General features: G+C 49.9%; 1 protein-coding gene across 8 annotated transcripts in view; it reads right to left on the bottom strand.

Moving 5' to 3' along the window:
• The window catches only part of COL22A1 (collagen type XXII alpha 1 chain), a 254,177-nt gene that overhangs the window by 151,061 nt on the left and 89,286 nt on the right, over positions 1 to 13,830 (bottom strand). For all 8 annotated transcript variants that reach the window (XR_003793573.1, XR_003793575.1, XM_029222987.1 and 5 more), the window contains one exon: positions 11,156 to 11,194. Coding sequence is in view for 6 of the 8 variants with exons in the window: in XM_029222987.1 (XP_029078820.1) it covers positions 11,156 to 11,194 (39 nt within the window). In the remaining 2 variants the exon portion in view is untranslated. The remainder of the gene's footprint in view (positions 1 to 11,155; positions 11,195 to 13,830) is intronic.

Below are 13,830 nucleotides of genomic sequence, written 5' to 3'. Positions count from 1 at the left end.
CACACCCCTGCTGGGGGGACACCTCTACCCCCGGCACGCTGTACTCGCGGCCACACGAGGTACCCTCTCCTGCTGTCACCTAGCAATTTAATGGTGCCTACAGGGTGCCTGTGCTCCCACGAAACACTGATCTGCTGGGAAGTGGTGTCTGGTTCTTAAGCTCGGGGCCAGGAGGGTCTAGTCCTGGAGACTAAGGAGATCAGTTAACGTGAGTGGAACCTTCCAGAGGGGACATCGCAGACAAGGCAGCCTGGGGGGCGGGACTTCAGGGACTTGGCAGGCTGAATGCAACCCTCGTGCTCCTGCAACCGTCCCTTAGAGGAGGGTGGGCCAGTTTGGACACATTACTTGATCTCAGAATCTCGGTCTCACTTTCTGTAAAAAAGGAAACAACTACAGACACTGTGGAGCTTGCTTAAGTATGAAGTGTCTCCGCGGGGGTTCGTGTAACATTTCCAAAGCTGGTCTGCACGATACCCGTTTGATTTGTGGTTAATGTGTGACGGGGTGGGAGGAAGATTGCCGAGTTCTTGGGTCAGATAAGCTTGTGAACTGCAGTTAAATCAAGTTAAACAGGCTCCTTCACGGCAGGTTGTCTTGAAGCCTTAAACTTGCTCCGTGAATGGCGGTTCTGCACCGTGTCCTTGCCCGCCAGACCTGCCCCTGGGGCGCGTGCGGGGCCCCTGTACCTCCTCAGGGGCAAAACTGAGTCCTTCACCCACGTGCGTCCAGGGGACCAGGCTGCCATCAGCAGGGGTTCAAAAGTGTTAAAAGGGAGTTAGTTATTGAGTAAGAAGAAGAAAGACGGAGACAGTCTCTGATTGGCAAGCCTCGTACTTAGGTGGGATTTCCGAAGCGGAGAGACTTTCTCGTTGGTCTTAGGGAATGTCTGACTCTCCTTGGCTGGACACAAAGCAGGCGAACAGTCTGGGTATTTTCACACGAGGAAGGACTGCTCAACATCAAGGGCCCAGGGTGTTCTGCGGTGGCCACTTCCTCAGGACAAGTGGCAGTCAATGGGGTGCTTTCTGGGGTCCAACTGTCCCTGTAAGGGCAGGGCAGCTGCGGCCGGAGATTTCTCAGCCTCCATTTCCACACCCACCCAGCAGGGGTGAATTCCCTGCCGGCCTGTCCCTCTATCTGGCTATTTTGAAACTCAAGCGAGGTTGAAAGAGGCAACCAGTACAGATGCAAGTGACTTCTGCAATACAGAGTGACAACTAGACACCAACTAGCATCGCTATCGTTAGCGCTAATGGCAGAACCAGCAGGAAAATTAACGGTATACTAAAGAAAACATTAAGGGGATATTACAGACGTGCTGCTGGCGGCCAGTCTTCGCTATATATTCACGACCTGCCAGGTTCTGAGCTGTTTACCCTCATCAGTGCACTCGACCCGTCCTCACAACAATTCCACAGGGAGATGCAACTGCTACCTACGTTTCAGAGTTTACGACATGGAAACACAGAGATTCAGTACAGAAGTTACAGAAGTCCTCCTTGGGGGAAGCAGGGAACACTGACGTTTCCCAGCTGTCAGCCGGCCCCGGGGATAAGACCTCACTGACACAGAGGATGCAGAAGATGTCACTTGGTGTAAAAGGTGGAAAACTATGCTGGTATCACGGTAATTATACTTAACATTTATGAGCACTTTTTACAAATGTGAAGTCATTTATTTTCATTAGTTCATTTCATCCTCGTTGTAACCCTCTGAGACCAGTAGAATTATAGTCGCCAATTTATAGGTGAGGTAAAGCACGGGTTGCAGGGGTTGAGTAACTGACTTGCCCGGTGTCCACAGCTGCTAAGTGGCCGAGCTGGGATCTGAGTCCAGCCGATCGGTGTCTAGGGTGCATGCCCTTGGCCTCCCCTGCCCTCCCAGCCCAGCTGCCTAGCAGTCCAGCATTTACCCTCCCATAAATGCTCTCTCCTCCTGTATGAAGCCCTTGGCCCTGTGGCTGGGCCATGAAACTTGCCAAGAGCCTGAGTGTCAGACGGGTCTGGAAAAAGTGCAGACTTTCCTATTCCAGCGCTGCCTGGGGCCGTGCGAACCCGTGAACTCAAAACTTCCCCAACGTGTCCTTCAGCACCACGGACAGGGTCTGCGGCATCTTTATTCTAACTCCCAGCATTTTGCCCCAACCTACAAGGCTATTTGAGGGCACATAGGCAGCTGAACCTATTTTCCCCTAAACCCTTTAATTATGATAAAAATAGAAGGCACTCGACCACAGTTATCCAAGTCGATAACCATGAATAATGCACATTAAGGAACAGGCTAAGAATAGGAGTCGGGGGCGCGGATTAAGCCAGCTGTGAAAAAAGAATGAGACCCAGAGCCGGCGGCAAATGGCATAAATTCATCTTAGAGGTTTCACACATACAAGCACACACATATCATTTATACTTTACGGCTCAGAGGCTCTATGATGTAGTCAGCGCATAAAATAAGCCGATTCCTACAAGGTACATGGGTTTTGAGGGTCAAGAATTCTCCGATAAAAGCATCCTTTTTGGGGGAGGGCAGGGAACCGGCATTGGCCAGTGCAGTGGTTAGGAATGGGGGTGTAGGGTGGGACAGACACAACCTCAGCCCCTCACCCACCACTCTGTGCCCTTGGGCATATGCTCCAGACTCCTTCAAGGAGCTGCAGGAGGCTGACACTCATAAACTGAACAGCTGGCAGATATCAAGTGGTCAATAAAAGGCTGATGTCATGATTCTTTCCACCACAAGGCATCTTCTTTGAGACAAAGTCACTCGACTGTTGCGGACAAAATCACCAAGTGCTGGCCACTGAATTCTCCATGGCTGCCAGTGTTAACGCCCCACCCATCCCTTCGGACAGAATCTGCGAAGTAAGCGTGTCCATCATCCCCTGCAACGGCACACGTCCCACCTACACCAGAACCCCGTGCTATGCAGAAGCACCTCGCGCTTTCTGAGGGCGTTTCTTGGCCACTGCTCTGGAAAGGAGGCACTGGGAAGAAAATCCGGATGTAGCAGACCCCGCACTTCACTCCCCACCCACCTGGACAGTCCATCACCTCCACAACATCCTCTCATCTCTCAATTTCAAGTACAGCCTGCCGTTGAAAGACACCAAAGAAAGAACTGACTCAGGTGGGAGGGACTCAGTCTTTCACACTGTGGATGGCACAAGGTGTGTCTGTCACGTTGAGATCAGAGAAATGTCACTGTGAGAGCAGGTCTGACTGTCCCATGAAGTGGGACATGCACTGCGCCGCTGCTTCACAGGAAGGGCTCTCAGCCAGCTCAGACCTCAGGCCGCGGGCTGGTCAGGACCATGTGAGCGGCAGCGTCACTGCCACCCACCTCTCTGCCCTACGAGCTCTGCAGAGGCGCAGATATTTTTCTAGACACTCTTCACCCTCCACCCCTCCACCCGCCTTGACTCTCGGTGCAGACGGCTAGATTAATCCTACTCCAAAGTTCACGTCCATCATTCTGCTGTCCTTCTCCAGCCCTCCAGCACAGGACTAGACCTAAACTGGGTAGGTGTTACACTTCTGAACAAACCAGAGCTCACTATAAACTACTTCGCCCTCTCCCTATAGCTCCTACAGTGAAAACATCGACGTGTAGGAGCGTCTTCCTGAGTCTCAGCGCCCTTTTCCATGACATGATGATGGTGATACCCTCCACCTGCCCTCACTGGGAGGCCTGAGTAAGACAATGCCTGTGGAACCATCTGGCTCCGTGCTTGACACCCCGAAGGTTACTGCATCAGAAGCATCTCCAGGATTCCACAGAAGGGAGCGGTGGACGTGCAAGGAGGAGGAATCAATGCCGGGGAGGTGGAAACGTGGACCCAGAGATGGACCCAGAATTGGCAGGAGATGGAGACGGGGGAGGGTCACTTGGGGCCAACAGGCAGGGGGCTTGATCCTCCACGTAACACAGAGCGGCTGCGCAGGGGTCTGTAGGGAACGGTGTGACCACAGCAGCGTTTAAAATCAAACGCAAATTCACGTGCATTTGCATGTTTCAAATAGGACAGCGAGAATGCGCCAAAGGAAGCCACCTGGAGCTGAGGAGCCCCAGGCGCCCTGCCCACCCCTGGGCACACGAGTCCCCAGTGCTCCTCAAGCCACTGCCTTTCCTGAGAGGCTGGATCTTCAGGTCCACAGCAATGCGGGGGAGACTGCTTTGTCCAATTTCAAATCATCAGAGAACGGGAGGCACTGGGCTTCTCGGGGCCTGGTTTGGAATAAGCATGTGGGGAACCTACTTTTCTCAGACCTGGGGACCAGCCCACCTCAGCTGACAGCTCTGAACCTGGCCTTCTAACAACCCTCCTTAGTTCCATCAAGATGGCCGTGGCCTCTTTCCTCGGTTTCCCAATCGGCACCTTATTTAACTTCATGGTGAACCAACCCACAAGGGCTTCCCCCGTGATGACCTGCACTCGGCTCCAGCATACGCTGCAGGACATTTGGCTGAAGCTTCTAGAGGCAGCATCCCAGGGAGTCAGAACAGCCTCTGCTATATGTCTGGCTCAGATTCCTCTTTCCCCGTCAGGTTTATGGTCCCGATAAAAATGGAAGAAAGCCATAAAAGACAAGGAAGCGATGTCTGCGTGACCTAAAATTCTGTCTGCTACTGAGTCAACCAGCCCAATAAAATTTAGCTGAGTTCCTTCTATTTGCTCGCATAGTTTTTCTGGGGCACCGCACTGTGAAATCCGAGCACAAAATCCATACAAAATTTTATTTACTGCCATATGGATTTCTGTGAAAATGCTGAAGAAAGGACTTTTTGGTGGTGGTTGTTTTGGTTTCTTTCCCCCGCCGCTACCAAGCGCTGAGTACACAGTTGCTGACCCAAGCGTGGCTTTACGGGACACTTTGCCACAATTCCATCCCCTGTGGCTCCCAAGGGCCCCCACCATCTACAAGGTGTGAGCCAGACTTGATGAGGGGCTGCAAGCCCTTTCCCTGCTCTGTCCTCTGTTACTCTCCACTCGAGGGAAACGGGGGGCAGTGGAGTCTCCTCAGCACCAGGTCTAGGCTGGTCTCTACCTGAGAGCTGCCTTCTACATCCTATCCCAACTCTAATTAAAATATTAATACCAGCAGCTGCTCATAAAGAAAACAAAGAGCCCTGGTAGGAAATGCATTGCCCTGTGTATCTGAGCAGTGGGCGATGCTGGCTTAGGTGAGCCTGGACTCCGCTCTGCGACGTCATCTACAAGGGTCCACGCTGGGCCCAACCTGTGTGTGTGTCACCTTTGCCCTACCCCACCTGGCTCACCGCATGGCTGCAGATATCCGGGCTCTCATCGCACAGCCCCAGGCCCTGGGGGAAAGAACACCGTCCCCGGGCTTCGAAGGGAAAGTACTGAGTCTGTCGCTCTGTTTGGACTAACGTAGATAATGTGCCCGAACTGACCATCACGCTCAGAGAATCCAGTGCCCAGGTGGCTTAGACCTGATTCCCGCTAATGCTTTCTGATCTGCCAGGTGCTCTGCTAAGTTCTTTCCGTGGATGCAATCACTTAACCCTCACTTCAATCTTACAAGAGCCTATTACTGTTACTATTATCTTCAGTGTACACGTGAGAAAACAGGCACCAAGAACTGCAATGACCTTTCCAAGGTCACACAGCAGGACAGGGGCAGTGCCAGGTTCCCAAAGCCTGACCCTCAGCCGCTGCCATGTTCTGTCATCTGGGACCAGCCGTCACAGCACGCAGGGTTCGGCAAACGCCCCACGCTGGGAGAGAGGGCTCTTCCCTCCAAAATAATACTGCTTCTGGATTTCACGCATGAACAGCTGTAAATATACTATTATTTTTTATTTTTTCATCATATTAGGTTCAAGCTCTGGTTGTTAGTTAAATGTTTATGTTTTGCAAAAGTACTAATGTTATAGCAACATAAAGAGCAATTAACAAGGCAAGAAATAGCCCAAATCCCACTCCCCAGTGCACTGGCTCTTCTCGCTGCACACGCCTTTTGTGTGGGAGTGCATGTGGCTTCCTATTCTACCATTTCATTGACGCCATGTTGCATGCACATCTACATATATAAGGGCTTCCTAATTTTCACTTGAAGAAATGCAATTTTCCATCAGGTTGTTTCCATTCTTTGCTGCGGCTGGTCACCGTTAAGTGTACTTATAAAGAACAGAGTCAGCTTGAGGTCGTTTTGTTTCTGTTTTTCCCTTCATTGGAACTGTGCTTACAAGAATTTCCTAGATATTTTTTAGTTTCATTCTCTAAGCAGCCCCAGCAGTACAATACCGGGTATCCTGGGAAACCCTCAAGGTGCAGTGCTGACGTGACCGGTGTCCCAGGCAGGGTCTCCTGATAGCGTCGTCACCCTCTGAGTGTGTAACAGGGTGGAGGATGGAGGTGGCACAACAGACTCGATTAAGGACCAGGAAGAAGAAGAAACACTCATGATTAGACAACCACGTGACCAGAATGTGTGCGCATGTCTCCTCCGCTGAACTGGTGAGTGAGCCTCTGGGGGAGGCCCAGGCCATGTTTTACAGCTCTGTGAACCCACCACTCTCCCACGTACTAGGTACTTGAACGCTGTTTACTGAAGAAGCACATCTGTCACTCTTTTATGGATTTTAGCAACAGCTTCTAGCAGACAAAAGAAAGGAATAAAGACAAGGGACGGATTTTTACATGAACTACCACGTGCCAGGGACTAAGCCAGGTGCTGTCACAGGCACTGCCAACCTCCTATAAGCCCCAAAACAGCCCTAAGGGGTGGGCATCAATGGCCCCACTTTACAGATGAGGAAACTGAGGCTCAGAGAGACACCACCCAATGCTCACCCAGCCACTGCAGAGCTGGGATCCAAACCAGGTCTGCCCAACTCCCCGAACCTGCTTTCTTTCCATCACCTGAGCCCACATCTGAGCACAAAACGAAAGCTCTCTTTGTCCTCGTCCCCCCAGGTGCTAGATTCCTAAGGGAAAGAGGAACGCTCCCAAAGGGCAGAGATCTACCTCCCCAGCATCACATGCACCCCTGCAGAGGAAAACTGGAGCGACGCTCTGGCTTCCAGACACCAGAGGGCGCTGTGGGTCCAGGAAGGGACGACAATGCAGCCTCTCTGTGGGGTTCCTCCCCTGAAGGCTCTGGTCCCCCAGAGCGGAAGGACCCTCGGGATGCAGAAGGAAGCTCACTGGACACCACGCACTTTGGCCTTGTTTTTTCTGAATTTTTTTCTACCGCGGGGCTCATGGACCACATCTCCATGGAAAAGACTCAGTGTCCAGCCGTAGGAAACCTTACACCAACATCTTCACTCTGCTTATTAATTTATTTTGTCAACATGGAAGGACCAAGGGTGGGAAGGGCACGGAAGTCATCACCCCTCCCTGCTCCCCCTGACTCCCCCCAAACCAGCCCATCAGCACTGGTCCACACCACGCTGCAGCCGCCCTCTCTTACCCTCCTCAACAAGACAGCGTTGCCAATGACGACGGGGGGGGGGCGGGAACAGCGGCATCACCCAGCCGCCCTCTCTTACCCTCCTCAACAAGGCAGCGTTGCCAATGACGACGGGGGGGGGGGGGCGAGAACAGCGGCATCACCCATTATGCGGGCTTGCGACGTGGGGCCCTGGGTTAATCTTCCCGGCAACCTCACGTGGTAGGAACTATTATCATTCCCCTTCTCACTCTTACAGAAAAGGAACCTGAGGCTCCACATGAAGGGGAGCCGGAATGTGAAGCTGAACCTTTCTCACTGCAGAGCCTGTGACCATTCTACTGGCTCTTGGTCCTGGATGACGAAGGTCCACACTCCATCCATCCATTCACTTACTAGGCAAGCATTTATTTAGTGCCAGCTGTCTTCCAGACGCTGTGAAGGAGGGTCCATGCCTATCTTTCTCTCCTTCCGTGCCCCCAACACCTGGGCTACGCGCAGATCTTTTCAGGCAGCCCCTAAAAGCCTGCTTCCCCCTTTCCCTGAGCCCGATTTCATACGTATTAAAACACTGAGGGAGCTTTGTCCCAAGAACCCGTGGTGAACGTGGGGTGGAACGGGAACCAGAGAGAAGGCTGGCTTCCAAAACGAGGGGCAGAGGCAGCCCAGGAACAAAGCACCACACAGTGGTCCTGGGCATTTGGTGGGGGGCGCTGGGAAAGTCAGGAGGCCAAGAGCTCCGGCAGTGTTCCAGCTGTGTGACACTGGGCCAGCCACTCACCTTCTCTGAGCCTCAGTTTCCTCAGCTGCAGAAAAAGGGGTAATTGAATCAGCCTTCCAGCTTCCCTTCACGAGTGATTGTGTTTTCTAGCCATCTTACTAACTGTGACCTTGGGCAGGTCACCTGACCTCTAAGCTATGTTCTCTCATCTGTGAAAAGGGCACAGCTGTGACTTCCTCGAAGCACTGTCTTAATAGTGAGACACTGAAGCATGGACACAGCATGCGCGGCGCCTGGCCCTCAGACAGGTCAGCGCACATCGTCACAGTGGCTGATTACTTCACCAAAAATTAAAAAAAACCCAAAAAACCACAGCAAGCTTCAGCGTAACATGACTGGACACAGTCACGGGCTGTGGACACATCAGGCTCCAGTCCATCCGATCCCCTTGGTACTCTGCGATTGCTTTCGAGAGAATATTCAAGCAAAAAAGCTCTGTCCAAGTGCATGAGTCACCAGTGGTCTTCTCCTTTCTGTGGATCCTGTTGTCCCCTTGATTCTCCCTGGCCTCGCTGCATCCTTGGAGGGGAAGCAGAGACTCCAAGTTATGGAAGACAGCCCCAGGGACTCAGGCTGGGGGTGGACTGATGACCCGGTCTCAGAACTGCCACCTGCAAGGTCCCTTATGCATCATCACATCCCACCCCTTCGTTTCTACAGATGAGGGAGCAGAGACCCAGAGACGGAGGTGACTCATCCTGAATCACATAGCTCAGATGTGGAAGAATCTAGACTCAGACTTTGCTAAAAATGCCCAACTGCAAGAGAATGTCAACTGAAGACAGAGCCAGGAGTGCCGGAGTCTATTCAGCTACGCGTCTCTTCTGCCGGCACCGGATGTGTGGGGAGGTCTCCCGGCTGGGACTGTGGCCCGGCAGCTTCAGGTCCTGAGCGTAGCGCTGCAGCCTGGGCTTTGGGGCACCGGGGAGGTGCCTCCAGAAGCAGAAGGCTGCCTGTCCTGAGCTCAACCAGAACAGACAGGGCAGAGATGCAGCTGCTGCTCATGGGAGAAAGGGGGCCTGTCAGTTTCTCCTGGTGGCGCCAGCACATAAGAAGGACAGCACGTCACTCAGAGGACAAGCCGGCCCAGGAGCTGCACGTTGGTCTTGCCTGGGAAGCACAACCCAGGCTGAGCGCCCTGACTTCAAGGGCTCTGGCAGCCCCAGTCCTGAACCCGAGGAACATGTGGGTGTCCTGTTAATACCCTGTGCCTGGTTTCTGGGCTCTTAGGAACCGAACATGATGGCAACCATCAAACCTGAGTGCCTAGGTTCCAGGTGCTGTGCTTTGAGACCACACAGGAATCGAGGAAGATGGTGCCGCCAGTCCTGCTGTAGGCAGCGGGAGACCCGGACGCTGATGGCAGAGCTTGGGAACAGCCTCGACTGACCCAGGTCTGCCTGGTGTAAAGCTCGTGTTACACTGTGTGTCACACTGTCTCTCAAATGGCTCCGTATTCCCGTGCAGTAGTTATTACGTGTGCGTGTGTGTGCCTGTGCTTTTAACACAGGTTAAAAAAGAGAAGTTCATTGTGGAATAAATGAAGACACAAAGAAAAGTAAGGGAAAAAATAAATACTCTCACGGCTTTGCCACCCACAGACAACCAGTGGTTAACAATGGGGGTTTGCCCCCAGAATCAGCCTCCCTCTCTGAGTCTCACACACACACATAAACACAACTGAGGTCATACTGTACAGATATTTTGCAATGTGTTTCAATTAAAAATGAACAAAATGCTATCTTCCTTTGCGGGGTCGTTAATTGTCCTTCTAAATGTGACTTTGCGTCTCTAAGCGCCACGCATTACTTAGCTGTGCAACGACTCACGTTACCTTTTGCCCACTGCAGGGCATTACAGTTGTCTCCAGGCTGCCTTATAAACCACGCTGTAATTACGAAACGTGTGGGTATGTACTTGTGCACAGCCTTGATTTATCTCCTTAGAGTAAATCTCTCGACATGAACGGACTAAATAAAAGGTGCTACACGGAGGGAACGAGCTGGGCACATGAAAGCTCTGTTTCCATAGTAACCTGACAGAGTGGCACCTGCTTTATACCATCAGCCCCATGCAAGGGGTTGAGGTGAGCCCCCCTCTGAGTAACGATATCCTTCCGAGGTCCAATGCCCTGCATTCTGAGTCTACAATTGCCTAGACTCCGGCAAAATAACCAACATAAATGTATGTTACAAAGTATTGTGGCTGCCTCTCCTGGGAAATGTATTTTTAATCGCTGGTGTGAGTGGAAAATGGCATTTTTAGTGACTTTTTATTTCTCCTTCTAGGCTGACACCTTAAGAAAGCTTTCCTCTTTAGAAGGAATCCCCTCCTTCCCAGGATCTGTCGACCTTGTACATCATCATCACGACTGATGACGGTTAAAGAAGGTGCAGCATTCGTATCCAGGGAGAATGTGAATAGGCCTCCATTCCTCTGCCTGTCTAGTCCTACTGCCACCCATGACTCTGTCCCTCATCATCTTGCCTTCGTGCTTCTGCAACAATCTCCCGACTATTCCCCAAGTTCCTCTGGTCTGCCCCGCTCTCACGTCTATCGGCACCTGCTATTTGAACCTTCTCAGCATGTCTGATCACGCACAGACCGTCCAAGGCCTTCCCATCACTGCAAACAAGGCCTGAACACATTTTGATATTGAATGCCCTGTATGTTGATCCTCAAACCACATCTGCAGCTCTGCATCCCAATTTCCATGAGCGCCATTAAGTACCCTCTGCTCTAAGCACTGTGAACCATCCACGTCCTAAACAAGCCCTTCCCTCCCACTTCACACACTGAGGCACTCAGCCCAGGAAACCTCTTCCCCTCCCACCCAAATTCTCACCAGGCAGCACCACGGCAGCACACAACTCTCCCGAACCCAAGTGCCCCATCCTGTTCCCGGGCCACATCCACAGCCCCTGGAGGAATGAGACAGCAGGGAGGTGCTTACCTTTTCGCCCTTTTCTCCGTGGACAAAAGGTCCTCTGCCCTGGAAAAGCAAAGCAGAAGGCAAAGGTTTTCTACGAAGCATCTCCACGGCATGACATCACACATGGCAGATGTGCCCTGGGATTCAAAATGGTGGGCTGCTTTCTCATAAGCCCTGCCAAGGAGCCTCTAAAAGACACTATCATTTACTGAGGGTAGATTCTCGTGAGTTTTATCTCATTTAATTTTTCCAGCAACTCAGTATTATGGTACTATTCTTTCTTCCACATCAGCTTTATTGAGATATAATCTACAGAGCACATAATTCACCTATTTAAAGTGTAGGACTTCCCTGGTGGCGCAGTGGTTAACAATCCGCCTGCCAATGCAGGGGACGAGGGTTCGAGCCCTGGTCCGGGAAGGTCCCGCATGCCACGGAGCAACTAAGCCCGCGAGCCGCGACTACTGAAGCCCGCGCGCCTAGAGCCCGCGCTCCATAACAAGAGAAGCCGCTGCAATGAGAAGCCCGCACACAGCAACGAACAGTAGCCCCTGCTCGCCGCAACTAGAGAAAGCCCGCGCACAGCAACGAAGACCCAACGTGGCCAAAAATAAAGAAATTAATTAATTAACTAAAAATAAAGTGTACAACTCAATGGCTTCTTAGTACATTTACTAAATATACTAAATGTGGTGGTGCACCACCACCACAATCAACTTTAGAATGTTTTCATCATCCCAAAAGAACCCCAAACCCATTGTGGTCACTCCCCTTCTTCCCCCATCCCCTGCTCCGGGCAAACATTAATCTTCAGTTTTCTGTTTCTATAAGTTCACCTATTCTAGACGTTTTATATATATGAAATCATACATGTGGGCTTTTATGACTGGCTTCATAGCCCGTGTTTTCTTAGCAAAGTGCTGTCAAGGTTCACCCACCTTGCAGCATGTAGCAATACCTCATTTTATTGCAGAATACTATGCCATTGCATGGCTATGACACACATTTTATTTAGCCATTCAACACGTGATGAACATTTAGGTTCCTTCTACTTTTCCGTTATTATGAATAAGGCTGCTGTGAACATCCATGAACAAGTTTTTGTAGGAACACGTGTTTTCATTTCTTTCGGTTATACACCTAGGAGTGGAATTGCTGGGTTATATAATTCTGTGTTTAACCCTTTAAGGACCACCAGACTGTTTCTCAAAAGCAGCTGCAGCATTTTACACCAGCAACGTATGAGTTACGATTTCTCCACATTTCTAGTTGTTCTACACATTATTAAAGTGGGGTGTTAAGTCTCTCACTTCAATTCTCAATGTTTGCTTCATATATCTGGGAGCTCTGTTGTTAGGTGCACATATGTTCATAATTGTGACATATTTTTAGAGGATCAACACTTTTATCACTATAAAGTGTTCCTCTTTATTTCTATTAACTTTTTTAAAGCCTTTGTCTGATATTGTTACAGTCACTCCAATTTCTAATGTTTTCTATTTGTAGAACGTGTATTGTCCATCCTTTTACTTTCAACCTATTTATATATTTGAATCTAAAGTGTGTCTCCTGTAGACACAATACAGTTGGATCTTGTTTTTATGTCCAGGCTGAAAATCTCTGCTGTTCAATTGGTTTGTTTAATACATTTACAGACAATGCTATTTTTGATGTAGGTAGATTTACATATGCCATTTAACTTTTTGTTTTCTGTGTCTCCTGACTTCTGTTCCTTTATTCCTCCTTTACTGCTCTTTTTTGCATTACATGAGTTCTTCTTAGTGCAACATTTTAACCTCTTTAAGGATATTTTCACCATATAGTTTTGAATTATTTTCTTGGAGGTTGCTTGAGGTTTACCATATACATCTTAACTTATCAGGATCTACTTAAGATTTACACTAACTTACTTCCAGTGAGACTTAGAAACATACTCCTACGTGATCTATTCCTTCTTCCCCATTTTTGTGCTACTGTTGTTACAAATATTTGTTAAATACCCAGTGATGCACTGTCATAATTATTACTTTGCACTTGTCACTCCACTGCATTCTGGCCTCAATTATTTTCGGTGACGAGTCAGCTGATAATCTTATTGGGTTTTCCTTGTACATCAGGAATCATTTTTCTTTTTCTGCTTTCGATGTTTTTGCTTTGTCTGTTAGCGTTTTTTACCATGATTTTTCTAAGGATGGACCTCCTTTTGTTTTTCTTGGTTGGACTTCCTGAGGCTTCCTGAACATGCAGATTACTGCTCTTCATCAAATTCGGGATGTCTTCAGCCGTGATCTCTCTGAACACTTTTTCTGCTCCTTTCTCTCCGCTCCGGGTACCCCTGTTATGTGCACTGACGCACTTCACGGGCCCTCACACTTCTCTGAGGCTCTGTTCATTTTCCTTCATTATTGTTTCTCTCTGATCTTCAGATGACATGATCGCTGCTGATCTGTTCTCAAGAATGCTGGGTCTTTCTTCAGCCAGTTCGAACCTACTGTCATGCCTCTCGAGTGATTTTCCTTTTCAGTTCATTGACTGTACTTTACAATTTCCATTTAGTTCTAGAATTTCCATTTGGTTCTTTTTAACAATTTCTACCTCCTTATGTTCTATATCTGATGAGATAATGTCACGATGCTCCCCTCTGTTTCCTTCCGCATGGCTTCTTTTAGTTCTCTGGATATAATTACAATGGCTAC

The sequence above is a fragment of the Monodon monoceros genome, unplaced genomic scaffold (genome assembly GCF_005190385.1).
Source record: "Monodon monoceros isolate NGI ecotype Baffin Bay Population unplaced genomic scaffold, NGI_Narwhal_1 Super_Scaffold_14, whole genome shotgun sequence".
Lineage (NCBI taxonomy): Eukaryota > Metazoa > Chordata > Mammalia > Artiodactyla > Monodontidae > Monodon > Monodon monoceros.
This window is presented reverse-complemented; position numbering and strand designations above follow the sequence as displayed.